This window comes from Puntigrus tetrazona, unplaced genomic scaffold (genome assembly GCF_018831695.1).
Source record: "Puntigrus tetrazona isolate hp1 unplaced genomic scaffold, ASM1883169v1 S000001081, whole genome shotgun sequence".
NCBI classification, from domain to species: Eukaryota; Metazoa; Chordata; class Actinopteri; order Cypriniformes; family Cyprinidae; genus Puntigrus; species Puntigrus tetrazona.
The window spans coordinates 420,214-443,344 of NW_025048669.1; the positions used below are offsets into that span (position 1 = coordinate 420,214).

The window sequence follows — 23,131 nt, forward strand, 5'->3', positions numbered from 1 at the left end:
GTTGTTTGTTTTTAATTTCAGTAATTTTCCATGTAACAACGATGGCGTAAGCTACATTTCTTTCTTTCCTATTAATTGCATTGTTCATAAAACAATGCTTTTCTCAATTTCCCCCGTTCTTTTTTCGCACCAATGATCCACGCGCGCCTAAAGTGTATTTAAAAGTTAAAAGTGTAATTATTGTTAACGATCAATGTCAGCGTGTCCTTCGGGGGTGGTTCTGGGTGAGTTGAGACGCGCTGATGGGAACTCTCAGATCTGCCATGCTGATGCTGTGAGTGAGTGCATCGGTGAGCCTCTGTATTGTGTTTTGAGGATTTGGGCTTAAATATTCAAAATGGCGGACGGAGGAGCAGCGAGTCAAGATGAGAGTTCAGGACCAGGTAATCATTACTGCATTTTACATATTCATATTCATATTCAAACACTCTTTCTCTCAAGCCAGTAAAGCGCGGTAGGGAAAGCGTAAACAAAATACTCAAACCCGATGTTGCAATCATATGCACCCTTTAAATAAACGTATCGGGGAATAATTCTCTGTCTGTGCGACGGTGAAACTGGCAATGCAGTGCGACGGCAAATTAAAGGAAAAATGCCTCCTTTGTGTGATTAGAGCAGCCGCGTTACATATTCATACCGCCGCCGAGAAATCGCCACTTTGCATATTTTATTAGTCATAATCGGCGACAGCTCGCGGGGTTTTGCACTGTCCCCGGTCAGAGGTTGTTAGAATTTTTCAGTTAATCATAACTAAAGGCTACTGTGTGCATGCTAAGCGGCTAATGCTACTCTAGCCGCTTTGTGTTGCTGTATTGTGCCGTGAGCCAATCCCACATATAAAGCTTTGAATATTCATTCGCTCGCAATCAGCCGGCGTCTGCGCAACGTGTTTACGGTGAAAATATGAAAGAGCAGAGCAGCTGGGGCTTGCTTGTTGTACAGTTAGGACACGGCGTGATTTTTTTTTAATGCCTATTCTCTTGCCTTTTGTGCCCATTGCAGGCGTGTAGCCCTGTTATGTTATTCATGTGGGCCTTCTAGAGCTCAGAATGCGCTGTTCAGCATATTCTATCAGAATGAATCCATTTCATTGTCGAAGGATGGTGGAACGTGCCAAAATGGAACTCTGACGGCGGTTTATACAATGTATCCAGTCCGGTTGTGACAAATTGATACTTTGTGGAACAGCCGGTGTTTCTGTAACGTTGTATCAGCCTGTCTGCTCGAGGAGATGTATGCAGGCAGGCATTATGCCAGCTTTATTTGCTAGTCTAATAGGTGATCCTCAAATAGATCACGGCTTCTCCACTATTGTTCCAGAAGCCGTGTGCCTGTGTTTAGTCATTTTTACTGTTTCATCTTCCGTTAGCCGCCAAAAAAGTAATTTTTGCTGTTTTTATTCGCCTGTGACAAATATTATTCGGTGCCTTAGTTATGATTTTGCGTGCGATCATTAATATGTCAATCGTGACGTGGCTTTCGCATATACGGTCGAATCAGAGATTCACAGTTAAGCTTGTGTTCAGATATCATACTCATAATTGGTATTTTTTTTTTCGTATATATATATACATTTTTACAGTACTTTACAGAACATCTACAGAAATTCATATGGTTAAATCTGTAATAGTCCGCTTTTGGCAGTTTTAAAGCTTCCCATAGTAAATATCGATATGTAGGGAAAGTTGTATATATGTAGGGCTGGGCGATATGGCAAAAAAAATTATCACGATAATTTTTTCCTTATCAGTCGATATCGATAATTATCACGATAAATGTCAAATCTTTATATCTAGCGATTTTAAAGGCAGGTTTTTTTCTCCTGAATAAAAGAAAAACCAGACAATTAATTATTATTTATAGTTTATTGTCAGAACATGACAAATAATTTTCAAACAATGATCAATTGAGGTAGATACAGATTTGAATATTACTAGTTACATCAACATCAATAGAATAATATTATTAATATTAATAGAATATATAAAACGTTTTTATAAAAAAATAAGAACTGTAAAATTATACAACATTTGTAACATGGCTCTGACTGTAAATGTAGAGTTAAAGTGATTAAGTATATTTATCTTCCAACAAAAAATGAGAATAGACAAATCTTTTCAGCATGCCAATCCCTTTGTGCAGCTGATTTAACACATTTTGTAAAATGTTTGAGCTGTCTGACAATATAAATAAAAAAATAATAAACAAAAGAACAATCTTAACCATTTTTCAGCATTTACTGCTCAAGTTTTCAACAGCCAAAGACATTTCCTACAAGTTACGTGCAAGAAAGACAAGTCTGTCTACAGTCTCAGGTTTTAAAGCTGCTCTATGACAGGTCACAATGTTTCCTCCAGTACTAAAAAGCCTCTCGGAAGGGGAGCTGGTAGCAGGGATACACAAGTAACGCCTTGCTAGTTGGCTTACTTTTGGAAATTTTTGTCATACATCTTCCACCAATCCAGGGTTCTGTTTCACTGTCTGCATCTGGAGCCATGAGGTAGTGCTCCAGCTCCATCTCCACTACCTGCATGTCAGTGAGTCCTGTGTTGCTGGGGATGGCCTCTTAAAAACTGCCAAGTGACTTCCTCTGCTTCTTGGCAGGAACAGCTGCAGCAGCTCCCCTCTGCCTCCATTTCTTCTGTTCTGTATGAAGCCTGTGAAGTGGATGGACCTTGGTCTCCTTCCATATTCAGAATCTCAGAAACTGCTCTTTGTTTGATTCCCTCAATTTTCTCTGGCCTGATATATTGAGTCTTGAAGCGCGGATCAACCAAGGATGCCATATCAAGCAGTTCATCTGTTATCTCCTCATCATACTTCTCACTGAGATAGTCTATGACTACTGTCTTTATGTCCTTTGTGAGCTGTGTGTCATCATCAGAATGTTTCAGGACCTCTGTTTTGAAGAGGTGCAGCACAGGCTTAAGGTAGGACACACTCACATAAGATTCACCAGACAGTGAATCTGTGAACTCAAGAAGTGGTTTCAAGCCCTCATTTATTGACTCCAAAACGTCAATGTCCTGCCAGGTAGGCACCAAGTGTCTGGTTTTCTTGTCAGCAGTGAGTACCTGACTGATAGCCTTGTGCTGTTCAATCACCCTGGCCACCATCTTTTGACGTGAGCCCCACCTGGTAGGTGATTCTGTCACCATCTTGTGTCTGGGCAGTTTAAGTTCTTCCTGAGCAGTCACAAGGTCTCTTTTCTTTTCCAAGAGAAAGAGAAGGCAGCCACTACTTTTTTACACAGCCCGACAGCTCGTTCCACCCTCTTGTCCTTCCCGCTTTCTCTGAGGAAGGAATGGAAATAGATACTTACTTTGTCTTTTTCAACACAATATTTTTTCAAATGTATCCACAATATGTAAAGAAAAATATATATAATATACTGTAGCAACAATTGAGCAGCACAAGGCCATCAGCACTATATAAATTAGCTTTTATATCAGCATCATTACTACTACTACTCCACATTAAATATTTAGGCTAAATTATGCATTTCAGTTTTAAATATGGCTTCTTTCTTGTAATCATTAACATTTAAGAACACATCAATAATACAACTGGGGCTGCAACTAACAATTATTCTAATAATCGATTAGTCAGTCGATTATTTTTTGGTTAATCGATCAATTGGATAAAAACAAAAAAACAATTAAAGCATTAATTTTTATTCAAACAGAACTAAAATCTTTAGAAAGTGCACTCCAAAAAAGAATTTAAAGCATCTCAAACAGAAGTTTTAAGCATCTCTTAATTTTCTCATGCCATTTTTTCTTGTCTAGTAATCTTGATTTAAGATTTTTTTTAATATATTTGGACTGGAAACGAGACAAAATTACTAAGTAAAAAGCTTTTTGCAGTGTAGGAGTGAATTTTTTAGGCGACCGTAATTTTAGAACGTTCACCTTTAATGTTTCCATGGCTACGCGTCATGTTTGTCACGTGACACACGCAGCCACAATAACGCTGTATGACAGATGTATCCCTTTTATTTTATTTTTCCGTTTTAATTCAAAATTTTAACACACAACGCAAGATTCAGCACGTAAATTCATAAGTTAACGTTACTCCCAAAAAGTTACTACTTTTAGTAATCAATTTTAATCGATTTAATCGATTCGTTGTTGCAGCCCTAAATACAATATTGATTTAAAATTCATCATCATTATTATTATTTCTATAACTTTTTGTTATTAGATGGAATACGGAGACTAATGCTTACCAATAGCCAAGTGTAGTCGATGTCCAAAACACTGAAGTCGTGTCCATTTATTGAGCGATGCAGCTTTTACCATGTTTGCACCACTATCAGTTGTGATACATACTTGTCTGGTTTCACTCAGCCCCAGGAGGTGAGTGCTTCAGTCATTCCTTGGGCAATAACTTCACCTGTATGATCTTCAGGACAATAAGCTGTTTGAAGGCATTTGCTCTGAAGATTCCAGTCTTCGTCTATAAAATGAACTGTAAGGCTCAGATAAGGCTCCGATGTGCGACTGGACCATATATCCGAAGTAGTAGCGAAGAATTGTACATTTTGCAGATGCCGCTCTACCGTCTCCCTACACTCAGTATATAGCCGTGGAAGCGCTGTCTGTCTGCGAGAAATGTTTTCGGCCCGGTAGTTCGTATCTGGGGTCAAGAACGTGGATAAGATTCTTAAATCCTTCATTTTCGACAAGACTAATGGGAAGCATGTCTTTTGCAATGCAATATGCAACTGCTTTTGTGATGTCTCCATGTCTTTTTGTTTTTTCTCATAAGGCACGGCTTTGAAAATGACGACATGAGACTCTGCTGGGTAGTTGCGCTGATGCTTGTAGATGGTCCACGACGTTTACCAACACTTGTTTGGGTCTGTAATTTCTTTGCATCTTCGTATTCTGAAGGGTGACGTTGTTTTAAATGATGAAAGAGGTTTGTGGTGTTGCCTGTTTTTGATGGCACGAGTCGTCTGCACAGTTTGCAGTGCACGTCGCTCTGTTTTGTGTCGGATTGCAAAAAACCAAAATAGCTCCAGACTACTGAAGTTGAGTGACCTTTCTTGTCAACTAAGTCTGTGACCTGCGAGCTAGTCGTGGACGGTGCATTTTCTTCACTGTCGCTCATTTTTCTTACTCCTCCAACACGTGCAACTGACACTGTATGGCTGTATAGTACTAACACTGCGTGTGGCATCCAGAAGCGCAGGCTGCAAAATGCGTGCGCAGCGCGTTCGTATAGTCGCGTAAACATTATCGAGCGCTTATCGAACTGTCATTATCGTGTTATCGAGAAAATTTATATCGTGAAAATTATCGTTATCGAATTATCGCCCAGCCCTATATATATGTATAACAATTGAAGTTTGTTTTTTTTTTAAATTGATGGTTGTGAAATCTGAACAGTTTTTTAATTTAGTTGTAGTACTAATCTAATTATGAATTGGTCTATTACGTCTTGTAATGAAATTCATGTTATTTAGTATTCATAATATTCTAATATTTCATAATGCTCAGAATAAGAGTTTATTGTATATTCAAAATTTCTATTTGAATAAATTTTTTAAAAGTAATGGTTTGTACATTTGCTCTGTAAGTTATAATTTAATTCAAGTTTTTTATATATATATATATATATATATATATATATATATATATATATATATATATATATATATGTATGTATGTATGTATATATGTGTGTTTTATAATTTATTTGATTTCAGCCTTCGTTCATTTAGCATAGGTTTTAATTAATAGTAACAACATGATGCACATCTTGGTTAAAGATTTTGGTGTGGGTTTTTTTTTCCCATTTTATACAGCTGTCCTGTAATATTATAGAGTACCTTATTAAGGCAAAACAATGTCTTGGCTTATCAAATCAAAGACCAAAGCTAACTGTTGAAAAATTCCATCATAAAACTTACTTCTCAAGAAATTTACCAGTGGGGAAATGTACCACATTTTCTATCTGCTTTAAAATCATTTGTATTCCCCTTCTCACATTTATCACTCATTCTCTGAATACACGAGAACTGTTTTGTTTGTATTTTAGAGTAGCATATAATTGTTTGGCTTCAGACGTGTCACATGACGTATCTATAGGAGTCAGGTGTAAAAGACTTCTAAACTGATAACATTTTGACTCTGTTTGTAGGGCCTAGAGAGACAATAACATGCTGAAACTTGTTTGTTTCCTGTATCCACAGCTCATACCTATAGTGTAAATTACCTGCATGAATCCTTACTTTTATTTTTGTAGTAACTGACTCTTTTCAAGCATAGTTACGAAACTTCATGGCATTTTGAGTCTCTCTTTGACCATCTGTCTGTATTTTTTTTCTTGTGCTTTGAGTTTTTTTTCATGCTTTGCTGATATGAACATGTAGAAACAGTCCCTGCAGGCTAACAGTCTATTAATATAAAATATTATAGACCTAAAATCAAGTGTGTTTGTGGTGTTCGCCAGCCTTCGGCAATTATGTGCAACAAAAATATTTGAATTTGTATGTGACCGATTGGAGTGACTTCATGTTCTCCAGTTAAATGGTTTTGTCATACTAAATGATAACATACGAGTGAAAATAATTGTGATCTGTGAAATGTTTTCCATCATACCGTCAAGCGTCTTTAATTTTTCATTAGTTCCTTTCTGAAACTCAAATGTAATGTGTTTTCAAAAGCACACTTTGAATATGAATGATGTTATTTGCTCCTGCTTGCCGGTAATGAAATATTGAAATTATTTTGTCCTCTGTTCTGAGCCCTCTTTTCCATAAAGTGTTTTATAAAGTGTAATATTTGCATTAAATTGAGGATTTATTTTTTTGTGTTTGCTAATTTGAATATTACTCTTCAGGTTAGTTTTGCCATTAAGCAAAACTGTCATGTGCTTTTCACACAAGTTTGTCTTTGGATCAGAAGGTAAACAAAGAAATAAAAAAATATAATTATAAAATACAGCTGATTTGTTGGATTGTGCTCGTTTTGTAATCTTGCTGTTGTCTGAGTAAAGTTTAGCCCTCTGAAGAAGTATTTTAAGTGTCAGCAGTATTTCTTTATGCTTACTCTGTCAGGTCTTTGTTCTTATGTGTAAATCTCTGTTGTAATTAGGCCAAGCTCTGAAAATATCAGTTAATGAGGTGCACAGTTAATCTGGATATGCAAAGCAGACTTCATGCGCTTTTCCAGACAATACGGCTACAGAAGTCACGGAATTTGATCCGTGAAGTGTTTGGGCCACAGGGGGCTGTATGAATGGGATGGTGGAGAATGGCAAGTAATTTACTTCCCGAACAGCTCCATCCGCAACCTCTGGTGCTTAGAATGTATAAGAAATGCTTCTGAATGCAACCTGCTGTCTTTATGACCAGATACAGACCTCATCGGTTTGCGCGCTTTGATCGCATTGACAGAAAGCTCACCTGTTTCACCTAATTTAACCAGCACTCCGTAGGTAATTGGGCTCGTGCATTGACACACAGTTTTTTTTTTTTCTTCCCCATTCCTCGTTTTCCCTCCAAAGCGATCCAATTAATATGCTAATGAGATGATAAATATTTATGAACATTTAAATTAGGGAGAAAGCTCTCAGAGCGCCGTGCGAAATGAATTGCTTGCAGGACTTCAAAGTGTTGCTCGGCTAATGAAGTGAGGGAGATTTGCATATGGCTTTAATCAGCTGCATACTGATTATGCTTTATTATGGCGCTGGCAGCCGCTTCGCTTCTGTTCCGTTCCAGAATGAAAACGAACTTCTTCACACTCTAGTTGTTATGACAATCATGGCACAGAGAGAGTGAGAGAGAGAGAGCAAAGCAAGCAAGCCGGAGAGACTGAGAGAAAGGCAGCCACAGTTTCAGTGAAGCTTAGCCGTGTTCTGCACGTGTGTTGTTTTTCCACTCCAAACCGTTTAGTTACACAGAGAGAGACTTCTTTGCTTTTGAGGGTTGTCTGTGAAAGGGGTGCTAAGTTTGTTGTGATGCTTGTAGAGCCGCTTGACAAGGCAGGTGCAGCAGCTGCTGGTGAGTGACGTTTGTGGTCGGCAACAGCATTTTTAGATCTGTTTTACTGTATAGTGATGCTATGCTGTCTGGAGTTGAGTGGTGAACGTGTTTGGTTTGTTAATTTACACCAATCAGATTTTCTCATAACGAAACTGAGACATTCTGTGAGGTCAATAGCATATTAAGTAGAATATTTTTTTTTTGATGTTCAGTTTAAAAAATGGTCGAGCATGGTTTGGATTTTTTTTTTTTTTTTTTTTTTTTAACATTGCTGTTTCACTGTTAAAAAAAGTCACTGCATGATTGGTGTTTGAAGAGAAACTGAAAGTCCGGCCCTACTCTGTCTGTTCCAGATTCTAGAATGAGTAATCCATCGGAAACAAGTAAATGTGCAATGGAGAGCGGAGACGAAAACACTGGTGAGTTACAGTTGGAACAGTTGGCTCTTGCATGTTTTTATATTTTCTCAGCTCGGATCTTTTTGCCTTGATCTAACACATTTCTTTTTTTTTTGTTACGTTTGAGTTGAAACACTATGACTTCACAATTTTGAACGTTGTAAAGGGTCACTTATGCAGCTTTGACTGAGGTTGAACATGTAGGACAGTCTCTCAATATGTATTGCAGAACGTTTTTTTTTTTTTTTTTTTTAAGTTTGAAATAAGAAAGGCCATGGAGCTGAATATCTTGGTTGAAAAGACCTTTTTGTGTGGCTCTGATCTATTGTGGCATTGACTGCTTTTCTTCTTCCAGGTGCCCAAACAAATGGACTGGACTTTCAGAGGCAGACTGTGCAAACAACAAGCGCAATCACCAATGCACACGCACAGGCCTTGCTCCAACAGGTATAATCTTTTTCTCTGCGCTTGCACACACATTTGTGGTCTGTGACATGGATGAAAGAGCTATAGGAATTTAAAGATGTCCCCAGGGCCCGTGTCTGAGTCACAAAACTGCCACTGTCTTGACGTGCGTGTGTCATTATCATGTTTAAGAATGACTGCTGAGGCTTTCCACCTGATGTCATGCATTGTTGTCTAATTGAAAATAATGTGTGAGATTTGTCGTAACTCTGAAGATTAGAGATTTAAAGCACAACATGCTATCTCCTGGTTACAGGGGAAATTATTGGGCCCCATATGCTAATTAGCTGCTCTGCAGTTGCTCGGAAACAGATGGTTGAGAATATGCAAATCTATGCAGAATTTACATGTACTGCATAACAGTTTCGTTAATTAGCATACCCGCTTTGCTCTCCGCTTGAAGTCTCAGAAGGCTGCGGTATATTTATATCACCGTTCATCAGTGTAGAACAAAACACATTTGATTTTGGAGAAGAATTTTGGGATGGTCTTCCTCTATCCCTATTGTTTTCTTTGCCCCCATTTCCACATAGACTGAGCAAAAGCTAAAAAGTCATCTTTATTAATCCTGATTTGCTTCTGCTACCAAACTGGAACATTTAAACTAGAAAAAAGCATGAACCGTATTGTTCAAAAGAGTACGAAAGTGCCTGTCCGCTTTTTCAGCGCTCTTGGCTCTGAAAGTGTCTTTCCCAATTCATTTTTTCATAGATTTTTATTTTTTTATTTTTTAGAGAAGTAAATTATAGCATTGCAAACATTGATTTGTACATTTATTGTAAACCATTCTCTCTCTCACTCACACACACACATATATATATATATATATATATATCTAAAACATTTGAGTGTGATGACAGGCACTATTTGCAGTGCTTCACAAGCTAAAATGTTCTTTCTTGGCAAAATCATGGGTTATATAGTTTTTCATGAGAAGTTCCATTTGTTATACATGATTATTTAAAAATAAATTAAAATATATGGCACTTCTATTCATCATCATTTTCTTCATTCTGAACAGTTGGGTATCAGTTTCCTTTTTTGAAGTGGTGGAACCCTTTTTGTGACTTAAAATCACCTTTAGGTTGACCATTACTTGTCAGTAGCACAAAAATACTTTATATTACTTCAGGCTGCCAATTCTTGCTGGTTTGATTGGCCAACCTAAAACCTAGACAGGCTTCAGTGTCATTGCATCATCAGTGTGGTATATACATATAAACCTGTTATGTAGTGACACACTGAAATTTCACTGTTTTCTGTTTTGTGCACAAATTCAGGATTGGGGGGGAATCATTGAAATAATAAAAATAATGCACACCCAAGGATTACTGTGTAGGTTGATATATAATAATTCCTGGCTAACTCTAAATGGCACATTTTGACAATGACAACATCTGCAACTACCATTGAGTCCAGGGTAAATGGGCCTATTGCCAAAATGTGGTGATTAGAGGTTAAATGAATTCTTGTCTTTGTTTCTTTGTCTTGCTCTCTTTTCTGCAGTTGACTTTGACTCAGCGCAGCAGCAGTTATTGCTGCAGCAGGCTCAGGCTCAGCTCTTAGCAGCAGCGGTGCAGCATTCAGCCGGCCAGCAGAGCAGCACTACAGGAGCCAGCATCTCTGCCTCCGCTGCCACCCCCATCACCCAGATCCCTCTCTCCCAACCCATCCAGATCACACCTGTAAGAGAGCCGCCAGTCCCGTGACTGAAATGCCTTGTTTTATTTGAATGTATTTATTTAGCCATTCTTTCAGTGCAATTATTATCATTTGAATAAATGGTATTTCAGTAAAGGCAAAACTAAGGGATTACAGACTTTAGCAAATGGGTGGCTGAAAGAAATCGGAACAAATATGTGACCCAGGACCTCAAAACCAATATTACATTATTGGGGAATATTTATAGCAATAGCCAAAAATGTAAAGTATAGGTCAAAATGCTGAATTTTTATTTCATGGCAAAAATCATTAGGACATTAAGTAAAGATCATGTTCGGTGAAGAGATTTGGTAAATTTCGTACCATAAATATATGAAAACTTGCTAAGAACTTTGAGCAATTTTACAGACAATTTTCTTAGTATTTTTTTTTGCACCCTCAAATTTCAGATTTTGTCAGACAAAAATTGTCTCATCAAAACACGCATCATTAGAAAACTTATTTATTCAGCTTACACATCATGTATAAATCTCAGTTTTGAATATTTTACCCTTATGACTGGTTTTGTGGTCCAGGGTCACATATGGAAAAAGATAACACATTAAGAGATAAATATACAATTTTTGATGGAGTTTGCAGACCTTTCAATTTATTCTTTAAATGTGCCAAATGTGTTGGCAAATTTAAAAAGGAGGCATTTCCTCTAGGATCAAAGTTGCAGAAAACAGAAACCTAAATGTTTTACTTTGCCGATTGTCATGGAAACAGCAAAATATATTTTTGTAACAAAATCTAAAATGTCTTTACTGTTGAACCCTACTTATTTTTAATTGATGAGGTTGTCATGGCAGTCATAGCTTAACTGGCATGCTTGGTATAGTGACTCATACTAATGTTGTTCACGTTCTGCGTTTGTGTGGAACAATAAAGCAGTTACAGCAGCTGCAACAGCAGCAGAACCTCAACCTGCAGCAGTTTGTGCTGGTCCAGCCGGGCCACCCCATCGCAACACAGCTGCAGCCCGCGCAGTTCATCATCTCGCAGACACCACAGGGCCAGCAGAGTGAGTCCAGTGTCATCTTAACTTTCTCTCCAGCCCTCTGTGTCATCCACCTATCTTATTGCACTGTCTTTCCTCTTGCTCTAACCAGGTCTCCTGCAGGCCCAGAACCTTCTAACTCAACTACCTCAAAGCCAAGCCAACCTCCTGCAGACCCAGCCAAGCATCACACTTGCCACACAGGTCAGGGTCATCCCATTCACCCACTGCATCCATTGTTTTATTTTTGATCTGTTAGACATCTGCAAGAGTGGATTTGCATACACCTTTTTGTATCTATTGCAAACAGCGCTGACTGCAGTGTACGTTTTTTTTTTCACAGCCTGCTACACCCACACGCACGATAGCAGCGACCCCCATCCAATCCCTTCCTCACAGCCAGACGACACCAAAGCACATCGACACACCCAGCCTGGAGGAGCCCAGCGACCTGGAGGAGCTAGAGCAGTTTGCCAAGACCTTCAAACAGAGACGTATCAAACTGGGCTTCACGCAGGTAAACAGGGATTTACTGCTTACAGTTAATGCGCACTCTTGTTGATCTCACTATTCGGATGTCTCTGGGGTTATTTAGTCATCAGAGAAGCTGAATTATTTTGAATTATTTGCATTCTCCTTCATAAGTCACTTGTAAATTCTTTAACATTTTAATGCTATTGTTTTGCTTGTACCAGGGGGATGTTGGCCTTGCCATGAAAAACTTTATGGGAATGACTTCAGCCAAACCACCATTTCGCTTTGAGGCCTTGAACCTGAGCTTTAAAAACATGTGCAAACTGAAGCCTCTGCTTGAAAAATGGCTAAATGATGCAGGTATGTATTTTCTCTGCTTTAAGCCATTTCTCTTCTTTGCTGCCTTCATTTAGAATAACATTGTATACCATGAAGAATGTTAGAAAGGATATGAAGATTCCTGGTGCATTCCTCTTTAGTTTTGGAGTTCCTCTCAGTGCACTGCAAGTCTCGGGTCTTTTTATATAAAGCTAATGTTTTACTTAATGTTGCTAAGTAGTAGAGCTGATGCTTCAAAGCACATCCGCAGTGCTGTGTGGCACAGGTGCTTATATCACTCCTTTGTGCTTTGTACGCGCTGTTTGTGCAGAGAACCAGACGTCTGACCAGGCCCTGTCCAGTCCCAGCTCTCTTGGCTCACCTGGGCTGGGCATGGAGGGTCTGAACCGCCGCCCATAAGAAGAGGACCAGCATTGAGACCAACATCAGAGTGGCCTTAGAAAAGAGCTTTCTGGAAGTGAGCGACATCTCACATCAGAGCTTATTTGATGAGCAAGTTTTACTAGTGTTTGAACTATCAATTAAATTGAATTAGAATGATTAAATATGCAATTCATATTTTCCGTAATTTAGTTTATTATTTGTATTATTTTTTTTTATGTACATTAAATTATATACACTCATTTATAATATACAGTAAGATTATAATATATACACAGATTTATATGCTGTGTTTTATCAGAATGCACTGATTTAAAAAATTAGTTGAAAATTTATTCTTTACACTAAAAATATTAAACATTTATAATACAGTAGTAGCCGTTGCAAAATATTTAAAAATACAATTATTGTATTTATTTATAATAACATTTATCATTTTAATATTAAAATATTAATAATAATTTACTTCAGGTTTACACAATTTATATTATTATTTTTATTATTGTTAGTAGCAGTGTACTTTATTACTACTACTACTTATAATAATAATAATAATAATAATAATAATTTTTTCAGTTTGAACATTGAAGTTTTTTTTTTAAATCGCATTCGTTGCTATTAGTAGTAGTAATAGTAGTGTATTATATATGATGATAATAATTATAAATAACAATACAGCACTATAAATCTGTAATATTAAACTATAAATTAAAATGTAAATAATCTGTATGATTTAATGATTAATTACCTTCTTGCATGATCAGAAACAAAACATCCACAACATTCACCCCTTCTTTTAACTAACCATACATTCATACAGTCCTGTTCAAACATTTGAGATTGTCTCAACTTAAAAGGTTCCAGCTGAATTATTACTTCCTCAGACCATGGGCTGTAGGCTTGTAGGTCTTTATGTTTTGTTTGCCGTAAGGGCGTTTCTTGTGCATTTGCCCTTTTTAAGCAGAACCAAAAACCTACCTCTGAGGAGATCACCATGATCGCGGACCAGCTCAACATGGAGAAAGAGGTGATCCGAGTATGGTTCTGTAACCGCAGACAGAAGGAGAAGAGGATCAACCCACCAAGCAGTGGCAGCGCCGTCAGCACTCCTATCAAAGCAATCTTCTCTCCCACCACACCTCTGGTACGCGACATGCAAACTGCCTCCCTTCATTCATCACAGCAGATCTGACTGCTTAAAATAGTGCTAAACCTCCTCCTTTCCTCCTTCCCTCCTTTTACAGGCACCGAGTACAGCAAGTCTTGTGACCAGTAACACACCGACTACAATGACTGTAAACCCAGTTTTGCCTCTCACCAGCACTAGTGTCTCCAGCATCGGTTTCACTGGTAGGCAAGAAAAACACTCCTATTGTTCTCCTCACAATCTTTAAAGGGGTCATGTGATGCTATTTTAAAGATATTATTTAGTTTATTAGGTGTAATAGAATTTCTTGACATGCTGTAATGTTCAAAAAACACATTATTTTTCCAACACTTGACATAATTGTATCTCCTCTATGCCCCACCTCCCTCAAACTCATTGTTTCGACAAAGTCCCTCCCTCTGACAAGCACAGTCTGCTCTGAATGGCCAGCTGGCACAGTGCATTGTGATTGGCCGAATACCACAAGCTTGCAGCAGAAATGTAACACCCCTTTTCTTAATCGTGAAGTCCAGCTTTCAAAATAAATGTAAAACAGTTAATGATGTCCTTAGTAATGTGACCCTGTCTCTCTCGCACACATGACATGTTTTAAAGCCCTGTCACACAGGATGCGGAATGGGCTGCGTTATGAAACCAGTCATTTCCATGGCTTGTGCCGTGCCAGAGCTAAACTCCACACTGGAATGGTCAATAGCAAATACTTAAAACTAATAACAACACATACTTGTTTTTTTTTTTTTTTTTGTTTTTTCCAGAAATAGCCTTTGCATAACCTTTTGTAACCCTGTTGTCTCTAAAATGCAATGCACAAATCCAAAAAAATGGGTTGTGCTGATCTGTCGTAAGTAATCCTAATGATTTCATATACTTTAGGAAGGCCAAATAAAGTGTCAGCATCTCCCTGACTGGCTGCATCAACACTGCTATGCAATCCTTCTATTGTTGCGTGACTATTTGGGCTGCTTTGTGCAAATATTACCACATTTTGACGTAGACATGTGGGGGGGTGTTTTAACTAGCCGTTTAGTCCAGTTTTCTAGTTGTGGGAGACTTTTAACTAACTCTCATACAGATCTTATACTTGCGTGAACGACTACATACCACACTAAAGAACCCTTTTAAAAGTCTTTTATTCCTCCAGGCACAACTATTGGCTCGGCTACCACTAACACTGCATCGGTCATCTCCACAGCGCCTGTGATCACCACCGCAGCATCCTCTCCTTCGCTCAGCCCATCTCCCACCGTAGCGCAGACGTCCTCCTCAGAGCACGCTTCTGCTCAGGAGACGGTGACTGCAGTAAGTTCCTCCCTGGCGCAAACTCTGGGCACTGGGCAGGTGATGGTGGCAGCTCCCAGCCTCTCAGCTGCTCTGCAAGGAGCTGCCCAGCTGCCCACCAGCGCCAGTATCGCTGCCATGGCTGCAGCTGCAGGCCTCAATCCTGGCCTTATGGCATCCTCACAGTTCACTCCTGGGTAAGTGTCATTTTAATCTTCTGAAAGAACCTTGAGCTTGTGATTTGGACATCGGTGTGTTTAATACTTCTCTGGTGTTTCTCGTGCAGCGGGGCTCTTCTAAGTTTGGCACCCGGTGGTCTCGGTAGCGCTTTGAGTCCAGCACTGATGAGCAACAGCACCTTGGCCACAATCCAAGGTGTGTGGAGCGGCAAGTACCCTTGAATTTACTTCTATTAATATGGCTCTGCATGTGCATGATGAATATGTGGCAGAAAAACAATGTTTTAGTGGCACTTTTGTCACTATACACTCTCAAAAGCTTTCTGCATTTGAAATATTTGCATACAATTCCAAGATTGAAAATGACTTATTTGCATACAATGAAAATATTCTAAACAACATATTTGCATACAGTGCAAATCTTTATAAGTTCATGTGACCATCTGAGTGCAAGTTTTATAGATAATCTTTTTTGTAGTACAATTATTTTTTTATTTATAATATTAATATTTTTATATTAAAATTATGAAATTTCTTTAATCCTGTTGTAACATATTATTGTTTAATAGCAGTAGTAGTGTACTTTGTTTCTACTTAATAATAATAATAATAATAATAATAAAAGCAATAATACTATTCTGCAATTTGTTTATACAAGTTTATATTAAATCACAAGTTTCTAATTGTTGCTATTAGTATTGTAATAATTTACTTATTATATTATTTTCATAATAACATTAAAAAAATAGTGTTGTATAACTGAACAGAAAATTGAGTTTGTATGGAACGTTTTACATTATCAGAAAGTGAAAATCTACAATATTTCTTTAAGAATCTATATTTTTTTAATGATTAACATCAATCTTATTTGGTTGATATGATTGGTAATATAATAGAAAGTATTATTTGTTTTAAAAAAAAATGTAACAAATGAAATATACTACAGATTTGCCGATATCTGAATGCATAAATTACAGAAAATATTTCATAAATGAACGTGCTAGGGCCTGGGTATGTAAAGAATAGTCAGTTTCAAGTTGGCAGTCAAAATTTCTATATTGCTGTATTTCTTTTCTACTAATTTTATCTGTTATAGGCCACTGCACCTGGAGTTAAAATGCTGTTCATTGTCTCTTTAGCTCTGGCATCTAGTGGCACTCTGCCGATTACATCCCTGGATGGGAGCGGGAACCTGCTGTTTGCCAACACCAGCGCCGGCAGCACCCCTAACCTTGTGACGGCACCGCTCTTTCTGAACCCTCAGAACTTGTCACTGCTTGCCAGTAACCCGGTTAGCCTGGTGTCTGCGGGAGGGGCCGCGGGGGCTGCCGGAGCCCTCAACCTGCACATCACCGCTGATGCCCACCAGAGCGCTGTCACTACAGCAACTATGCCCGCCTCCACCATCACCACGGCCTCCAAGGCCCAGTGAAAGCTTTACCCACTCCTCCTAGACCCCCTTTCCTCTTTCTAAGTTTTTTTTTTTCTATCTCTTGCTACCACCAAAAACAAACCTTTTAAATAGGATTTAATGTTGTTTTAACGTTATCTTAAAGTTTTAAGTTTATACGTTCTAATTTACACCTTAATCTGCGATGTTTGGACCTCATTGATGGGTTGACTTCAACCAAATCAACCGTAAGCGAATGTTGGCGTCTCTACAGAGCTTGCATCAGGAGAGCAGAAACCTCCCTGGACATTGTGCCAAGCCTCTGTGTGGCGCAAAGACATATTCGTTTCAGTGAACTCGCTCTTTTCTCCCATTTTCACATGAAACCTCTTCTTCAGAGGTATTTCTGAAATGCTTTTAACCAAAAAACTTTGTTTACTCTGTGTTGAATGATACCTTCTTACTGCTGACAGTAACCTCCTCTTCCTCACTGTAGAAAAATGTTCTGTCTATGATCTCTGTCTATGATTTCACTGGAGATCCTGCTTTACAGACGTTCCGGTCCCCGTGGAGCGTTTCCTTTTTAGATGCACATGATTTATTTTTGTCAAGCAATGGGTTAGCTTTATGTCCATTATCTTACTAACTTGTGGTTACAAGGCTTTAAATGGAGTAATAAGCGGCTGTGATGCGGTTTCATTGCTTTAAGGAATCGTTCGACTGGCCTTTCTTTCTATTGAAATGCTTTCAGATATTGTTTTCATATCATATCGTAGTTTACTCGGTAGCAGAAGACTAGTCTGGGTCTGAATCCTCACCCAGTAACAGGCTCACTTAATATACTAAAAGCTTTAACGAATTATGAAATGATTCGTCACGGAGGAGATGTTCGGCGTGGGCGAAAGTAACTGAGCAGTACAGTCTACTTTTAAGCTTCAGTAACTGAGAGCTCGCAACGTTAGCATCAGGCTATGTAACCACGCAAGGTAAACCTCCTCGCGGTCTTCCTAACATGGGATGTACTTAAGGTATCACCACCTGATTGTGAGGGTGTAGGTCAAGCGAGATAAAGTTGGATGATGTTCAAGTTTTGTTTTGTTTTTGTTTTGTTTTGGGTTTTTTTTAGGGTCTTTGGTTTTCTACTTGTGCACAGTATCTGTACCAAAAAACTGGATTTGAGAACTGCAGTCTGCTCGGTTTTTAGCAGAACTTCTGTCACGCTTTAAGAGGTCTTTATTTCGGAGGTCTTTGTATTGCCTCTATTTCAAGATATACCAAAAATCTTTGTTATACCTGTTGCTGTATATTGCTACTGTAGCGTAGTTTAAGCCTAAATATTTATGAGCGAAGGCTCTCGGTAGACCACAGGAAATATAATGCAATATTTTGATCTTTTCCAAAGACGAAAACATAGTTGTTCTTTTTATTTCTTTCATTTGAGATGGCTGCCCCTCCTCAATTTTGTAGTGTCAGTGAAACTAACCAAATAGATCCGAGGTGAGAGCAGGACGTGATACTACAGCAAAGGACCAGTTTGAGGTTTGGGATTGTCCCTCCTGCTGGTCATTGATGAGGACTTTTAGAGACACGAATGGGGGAGTCGGTTTTCCCGTTTTGTTAAGATCATTTCAAATTGTAAACATGGAAGTAAAGCAAGCGCGTTCTTACTTAACAGGCTTTTCGAACATTTTCCCTTCTTTGTAGTTGCAAGGCGCCAGATTCAGTCCTTCGTTATCTGAAATCAGGGCCTTCTCTAAATTTCACTCCAGCCCAATGCGTAGGCTGTACCTTGGAGGACAGAAGCAGGCGTGAAATATCCGTTATAAAGAGGTGAGAACTTAATAAGGGGGTTTTAGCCGAATGGTCTGTTTTGTTTTTCCCTACCAATGTAATGCAGCCATGATGTAAAGCTTGAACCAAAGTCGATTTCTCACTAGCTGCTGTGCCTGTGTGTGCCAGTGTAATGCTGACCACACTTTCACTACTCACTACTGACAAACTTTACCATCTATTACACTTCTTTTAAACCCTACTCCTTTTGACTCGCATTGTCCGACCAATATGAAGAAATATAGCTTCTCTAGCGCAGCGCTAACTTGCTTTAGCTCTCGATATCTGAGCGGTTAACGATCCAAAGAGAATCTTAAGGGCCTTGTGTTTAAGTGCTGTTGAGATTTTGGGAGTCTGTGTCCTTCATTTCTTTCTTTAACCTTTGTTGCGAGTCTTTGTTTTTTGGATGTAATCTAATTGGACTCAACACCCATGCTGCGTTTTCGACAAATTAATAGCAATAGAAATATCAAGAGTCCACCAAACGTTTAATTTAAAATCCAGAAGAACCTGTGGAAATGCAAAAGACTCTAAAATGGCTTCATTTGACAAGAAGGTGGATTTTTAGTGTTGCATTGGTACACTGTCTAGACTTGCTTTTTTGTTGTTTATTCTTGTTAATGAACATTGGAGAACAGGTATTCTGGGAGAATAACAGTACTGTCTCATCCGTAGCATTGCTTTTAACACACACACACACACGTTTTAAATTCTGTGACAAAGTGGTCAGAGTCTCCCCTTACTGTCCCTTTTGTCATTCGTTACTGTGGCCTTGTCTGTCAATTTTTGTTAAGACTGTTTGTTAGCGACGCTATGTGTTTTATTGTTAATATGATTTGAAATACCTCAGCAGCACTTACATGGAAGGTTCACTTTAAGCAAAAGACACCAGTAGTCAACTCCAGAATGTAAAAAAAGCTGTTTTTGACAGTCCATTTTAAAATGACCAACATGTAAAACAAAACTACAAAGTATAACAGGAAAATAATAATGTCTCACAAGTCTACTACTGCTATTTCAAGTACTACTATTACTACTTAAAGGGTATGTCCAGGTTAACTTGTAATGAATATTTTATCCTACTTGCCAAAGTAAAAAAGAAAAAAAAAAAAAGCCTTTGTCTTTGCGGCTGGGTCTTGTTGCTGCTCATTCCGCTGGTTCTGTCCGGAAATTTCAACGTAGCCTCTCTGGACATGTAGATTTATGTGTTGTTTTGCGCATTAGTGTCACGACCCGGTGGTCGCCGGGACTGTGGGGAGTTACTGATATATTTATCTGAGGAATGACTCAAAGATTAGAGAACTTCTTTTCTAAATTCTATATATATTCACTTATGTAAGATGCTCATATTTTATATTTGAACTAATATCTAGTTTGAATGTAGTGTTTTTGTCATGCTTATTCACTAAAAGAAAAAAAAAATAACAAAAAATTACTTCATTTATATTATAGCTATTCTAAAAAATTAAAAAATAAAAATAAAAAAAAAGTCAAGACCAAAAATTGCAACCACACCCTTGTGATGTGGGAGTGGCTGTTGTGTGCCCTGCCCACATTTAAATGTGGTTTGTTTGAGTGGGAGGGGCTTGTGATGGTGCTCCTAAAGGAAAGCCCCAGGCTTTCACTGATGTAACAGACTTGATGGCACCAATTTTTTTTTTTTTTTTTTTTTTTCTCTCTCTCTTGCTTTACTTTTTTTGAATTTAATTTGCAATGTTGCTTTTTAACAATCTTTAACAATCATTTGAGTTTAATTACTTTATGCCTTTTTTTGTATATCATGAGGGAGCAACGTCACTGACTTTCTTAGTTTGACAAAAACTTGCATTTATCATTTATGCCTTACTATTATTTCTGATTTTGACACATTGTAGCAAACTGTAATATGTTGATGTGAAAGATGATTTTGTTTGGTTGTGAATTTGTGTGTGTGTGTGTGTGTGTGTGTGTGCGCGCGCGCATGTGAAAGGGGTTGCAACAGAGCATGCACCAATGTCAAAACTCACATGGTGCATATCAACCATGAAAATAACGCTGTGAGTTTTATTTGTGTTTTGTGATATTTTGGAAATGTTGCTACCTATTTTCTTTAGGTAAAATTCAATCCGGTTGGATACCTGTTAAAAGCTTTACTAATAACTCAACTCCAGCTAATATGTAGGGGGCGCTAGTGGTGCATTTATTTCGAAAGATAATTCTTTAGAGAGGTTCTGTCTGACGTCATATCTTAAAAGTGAGACTTTTAACTGAGACTCATTGGTAGGAAATACAGGAAACTGATCTTTTTTTTTTTTTAAGTGGATATAAGGATGCATCGTACATCATTTGGTGCAGTTGACCACTTGGCTGTAAATGATATCCTTTTTAACCTGTGTGCTCATGAGATGTTTGGGATGTGATTTACCCGAGGATGTTGAACCTGGCAACAGCTCTGTACATTTGAAGTTGTTGCGAATCCTTTTTGGCACTTGATTTTTGGTGTGTGTGTGGATGCTCTGACTTGTGATTGGATAGTTTCACGATTGTAGCGGGTTTGCCGCTGTAGACCCTCAGTCTAGTGACAAAATAGGATAGTTGCAGAAGAGGTCATGCACCAGAGAGCCGAGCGAGAGCTGGTCTGAGTAAAGGAGCTGTTGTATACCTCATTTATAACTCAAAACTGAGTAAAAACTTGCTTTAATCTACTTCAAAAGATGAAATAATAATGAATAAAAAAAAGATTGGTCCCAGCACAGAAGCCTGCAGATGTCTGTTTTAAGTTTTGAATGAGGAACCGGATGGATACCCAGAAGGCCGCACAAGCTCATGCACATTAGAAGCCCACCCCACTTATTTATATTTTGCTTTTAACGCAAATTTAATTTCACACTATAGCTCCTTTTATTCATTTTGTACCAAAGCTGTTTTTCTATGATTTGACAATCGTCTTTTATAAACCCTTAACCCTTATTCGCTGCAGGGTTTGCGCCGTTCGCTCTTCTGGGTTTGCGGTCTGCTTGTTCCTCACCTTCTCAGTGGTAACCAAAGACTTTCAATGTGATTGTATGGACTAATCTCTTTCTTCTAGTGTCCTGCCTCAACCTTCAGCTTGCGGTTTTAGATCATTGGTCATTTGTGGCCAAGTGGGCAGGGTTTAGTAGAAAGAGGAAGTACAACAGCTCTGCCGGCTTCTGGACTTCAAGGACCTAAAGTAACCCCTCGTGGGCTGGGTGATGTTTATTAATACACGCTGAAGGATGTCCTGGGCTCACTGCAACCTGCTCAGGATAAACTGTCCTCTGGAGTTCCACTCTGTGGCTGCAGCAAGGCAACACTGTTTCTATGATTGTCTACTGAAAACATGCAACGTCTCTCCATAGTCGTCTTTTAGGTGCCGTCGTCCCGTGGTTTCGCTGTTTTGTCGATGTCTTTTATCTAGCTTTGCTGTTTCCACTATCATGATTTCAATTGGTTTGATCAGCTGTGCTACTATGCATCGTTGTCCTCCATCCTGCAAGGGCGGCGTTTGTGCGACATGGCCCTTTACAGATGGATCTTAATAGTTTTATGCCGAGTGGAGGGTCGAAAGCAACTATAAGCTCTATCCCAAAGCAAAAATATCCAAATATGAAATGTTTTACAAGTGCAGATACCAAAGATTGCTCTGTTCTTTTTCCTCTTCCTTCCCAAACCCTTCAGCTTGTGTATTAAGAAACAGAACCCAGCTCTGACAGTAGTCCTAACCTCAGTAATTCCAAAGTTTAGATGTATATTTTGGTATTTTTCTGAGATGCTTATGAGGAAAAAAAAAAAAAGTTTGTCGTTTTTTAATTTTCCTGTTTGTTGGATATGTTGCTCTTTTTCTGTCACAGCATGGAAGTTAACTGCAAAACTGTCTTACTGTAGGTTAAAGAAATAGTATTTTTGTATGTTTTTGGATGTGTCAATGTATGTGATATCAGTTTCACTGCCCAACTTATCATTGTTTTTAAAACAAAAAAGAAAAATGGTTAAGATAAAAAAAAAAAAAGACTATGTACATAATACTTTAGTCACTGATTTCAAAAGAAATCCCTCTGTACTCTCATTTCCATGTTTCCTACGGCTGAAGCTCAAGGAATGTGTTCCATTTTCACCCTGTCACATACTGTAGATTGTACTTCTATATCTCCCTTCTGAACGCTGTAACTCACTGTTGTAATAATAATGATTGGTTGGATTCTGAGTATCACTACAGACCTGAACTCTAGTGCCACTCATGGCCTGTTATCAAGCGACATATACTCAAGACTGAACGCTAAACGGCTACATCGCAGTAGCTTAGAACTGAATGATTGTGTAGAATATAAGTATGTGAATCAGGATACATGGTAGATTTGATGCATTTGTCTGCTGTATTTTGTTCGTTTTTTTATATATATATAAAGATAATCTTTTACTGTAACTGTACAGTTCTCTTTTGTTGTAAACATCATTAAACCATTTTCCAAGTGTTTTAATATTCTTGCATGTCTTTTGGTCTGTTAATAGTTGCCATGTTTTGGATCATGTTG

General features: G+C 38.3%; 1 protein-coding gene across 1 annotated transcript; it reads left to right on the forward strand.

Annotated features, from left to right (window-relative positions):
- The first annotated feature begins 244 nt into the window (after positions 1-244).
- LOC122340932 (POU domain, class 2, transcription factor 1-like) lies at positions 245-23,077 on the forward strand. The gene is given in 18 exon segments (XM_043234171.1): positions 245-383; positions 8,350-8,415; positions 8,750-8,841; positions 10,366-10,375; positions 10,378-10,544; positions 11,452-11,584; positions 11,673-11,764; positions 11,904-12,077; positions 12,256-12,274; positions 12,277-12,313; positions 12,315-12,394; positions 12,684-12,766; positions 12,768-12,830; positions 13,716-13,898; positions 13,999-14,104; positions 15,064-15,397; positions 15,487-15,575; positions 16,519-23,077. Coding segments are annotated over 18 exon segments (2,067 nt in total). The 5' UTR covers positions 245-337; the 3' UTR covers positions 16,812-23,077.
- Positions 23,078-23,131: the final 54 nt, after the last annotated feature.